The following is a 3,291-nucleotide window of genomic DNA, read 5'->3' on the forward strand; positions in this document are numbered from 1 at the left end:
CTCAAACTTGTGGGTTTAAGTGATCCTCTTGCCTCAGCCTCCCAAGTAACTGGGACTACAATCTCAAGAGATTTTTCTGCTATCTTTTTTACTGCTTTCTATTTCTTTATGGGTGCTGTGTGTACTCTCAGCTCTCTGAGAAGAGTGTTTTCTTCTGCTTTCTGCACTGACTCTTTTTCTTCTCCCTCTGTCTAGTAGACCTCGGCTATCGGTTTGTACATGGTTTTCTAAGGGTGGGGCAGAAAATACTTAGCTGGGGCTTTCCAGCTGATAGGCTTCACTATAGATTGTCAGGAAGAGAATCAACAATTTTGGGAGGGAACTCCCAACTAAAAGTAACTAGTTTTCTTTTGGGGCTTTATTTTTCAAAAAGAGGAAATTATTTTCCTGCTAATTTGACCTAGTGTATATGATTTGCATACTACCTAAGGCAATGAGACTGGGAGAGATTTGTCATTCTGTATGTAGAGTTTTATTTAATCCCATTGCTTTCAATATGGCGTACCTGGTCCTCACTGCACCAGTGCCCATTAATCTGGTCCTCTTTCCAGTTCAGACTCTCCAGAGTCAACATACTATCTGGCCTGTTTTGCAGACTTTGTACCTAGCCTCTGGTTCTAACTTTATGCACACCAACTGTCCAGGGCCTCTCTGGGGTTCTACAGTAGGAATCTACTTCTTGGTGCTTTCCCCCAATGTAAGATCTTGGTCGTCAGTGTGTACTGATGTACTAATCAGGTTACTATGTGTTTATCTTTGTGTATTTAATTTCCAGGTTCTGAACATTTCTTGTCATCTTTCATGTGTCCTCATTATTACTGTGCTGTTAATGGAATTTTATTGTTAGAAGGGAACAAGATAAATGCATCTATTCAATCAAGTGAAGACATTGACTCAATTTCTGTATAATGGTTTCTGGCTGGAACATTGCAGATGTTAGGGGACTCCTCTCCTCTTGTGCTCCTTCCTTTTCTGTACTGCAGCGTGGTACTCTCTTGGCTGGGAGTGTAGCATACAGCATATGTTGTCTTTGGTGAATGGAACTCATGCATTTTAGACACCATATCTAAATTATGCTTTCAGCACAATGCAGGGAATAAAGAAAGGAAATCCTAATTTAATTTAACTTTTAAAATATGAATTATGTCAAGTTTTGTTAAGAAAGGTATCTATTGTGGGCAGTAGAGGGCATATAAGTCAAAATCTCTGAGAAAATTACATAGCAAATTGTACCTGTGATTACATGCTGTTCAAAATATGATGATCTTGTAATGCAGTCTTACTTTAGATACTTGAGTTAGGTGGCACATTTATAGAATGCCCCACCCCTTTCCCTGGGTCAATAAATTATTATACTAATCTTTAAAGAGAGTTACAAAGAAATTGTAAAAGATATGATGAGTGAAACATAGTTGCAAATTTATTTAAATCTAGAAATAAGTACATTTAGACAACTATTTCTTCTCTGAGTTAATCTTAAATTGGTTAAACATTCTCAATATACTTAGTTTGTATCCATGTTTTAAAAACAAATTATGTATATTTGATTTTTAATTACAAGTACAATATATGTCATCACCTAAAAGCTGATCCTGAGGAAGGATTTTGGTTTTTAGCAATAGCTCCCATTATTCCTCTGTTCTCAATTCAGGTTTCAGTCTGCAAAATATGTTTTTTCCGAGGTGTATTTGATTTGCCCTCCCAATGTCCCTAACCAGAAGGGAACCACAGACGAAAACATTGCTGAAGACATCCATTCCCATTGCTTGCGTAGACTTGATTCACTAAGAAAATAGGAAAAGCTTAAATGAAAAACATTCTAGGGAAGTGACACCATATAAGGCAGTGGGTGAGCCACAACTGTGGCTATAATTTTTTTTTCTCTTCTTTCTCTCTTTCAACAGGGAAACACATCGCCTCTTCCTCCCACTGTCCCAGACTGTCTGCGGGCTGATGTCAGGGTCGCTCCTTCGGAGAGCCAAAAATGTTCCATCTATTTAGCAGAAAAGAATATCACCCACGGCTTCCTCTATCCTCCCGGTTAGTAGAACTCTTTTTTAGAGTAGTAGCTTAGAAAGCCCTCATCAGCTGGATGTGGGCATGTCCCTTAAACATATACTCCCCATCAAAACTACCTGCTTGGGCTCAGCTAGCTGCCTGAGAGGCTTCCAGTGGTTATGGAATGGCCAGGTCAGCACGGCAGCTATAATAAAGAATAAGAAATTCCACAGTGGGACCCACACATCAGCTCTCATCTGGCCCAGATGTTTAGAGAGTTCGGCAGGTTTAAGTTTAATTTTAAAACTGGGGATTCTTTGAAGAGGGGCATAAGCATCTGAAAAACCATTTCTTATGGCTCCTGCCCAAGCTCAGGTCTGCAGGGAGAAGGCGGCTGCAGCTGTGTCTGTGAAAAGAAATTAGGCCGGAACACTGGCCGATCGCATGTGTTGTGTGTCCACCAGTTGTAAGCTGCAGATTAAACAGCCAAATGAACTTTAAGCTTTATTTAATTTTATTTTTTTAAGAAAGGATCTCTCTTAGGAGCATGCAAAAGCCAGTGTGAGTTTTCTAAAACTTAAGCCCCTTTCTGGTGCAGCAGGAAATGTCATTTCATTATTGTTCATGAGATTTTCAGCAATTGCAGTTTTTGGGAACGGGTTTACTCCTGAGATTTGGCTTCATTTTTCTCAATTTGGAGATTCTTGGATTTATAGTGGAAGAAATGGCTTGATGGAAGCAGGTATCATATCAATTTCAAACCCCTAACACAGAATTAGGATAAATAAACTGACATTAAAAAAAAATCTAGATACAATTAGGGGTACCAAATTTGTATAAATTCTATGATAAATCTTATGTAGTTGCAATATTTTATTAATAAAGGTTTTTAAATTGGCATATAAAATTGTTATCTGTTAAGCTAGATTAGTTAACATATGTTTGCCTTGACAAGGAAGTGAAATTAATAACTAAACAACTTGTCTCAGAAAATGAAGGATAAAATGAAACTCCCTTCTAACTCTCCACTATAAATGCTAGCTGTTTATTAGAAATAGAAATTCTATTTTAAGCATATTCTTATTTTTCTCTGAAATAGAGGCAATGTTCTGTTTATTGCCCTTCCAACTTTGGGGGCTTAGTTTAAAAAGGAGAAAACCTTACTGGGGGCATGAGGACCATAAACACCAGGGGAATTTTTAAGAAAAAACACTACTGGCTTGGCGCCTGTGGCTCAAGTGGCTAAGGCGCCAGCCACATACACCTAAGGTGGCGGGTTCGAATCCAGCCCGG

At 38.6% G+C, this 3,291-nt stretch overlaps 1 protein-coding gene across 1 annotated transcript in view; it reads left to right on the forward strand.

Annotated features, from left to right (window-relative positions):
• Positions 1 to 3,291, forward strand: part of ENPP3 (ectonucleotide pyrophosphatase/phosphodiesterase 3) — an 84,704-nt gene that overhangs the window by 68,583 nt on the left and 12,830 nt on the right. Inside the window, exon 21 of the mRNA XM_003781856.3 lies at positions 1,905 to 2,040. Within this exon, the coding sequence (XP_003781904.1) occupies positions 1,905 to 2,040 (136 nt within the window). The remainder of the gene's footprint in view (positions 1 to 1,904; positions 2,041 to 3,291) is intronic.

Source organism: Otolemur garnettii, unplaced genomic scaffold (assembly GCF_000181295.1).
Source record: "Otolemur garnettii isolate 467f Iridium unplaced genomic scaffold, OtoGar3 scaffold00002, whole genome shotgun sequence".
Lineage (NCBI taxonomy): Eukaryota > Metazoa > Chordata > Mammalia > Primates > Galagidae > Otolemur > Otolemur garnettii.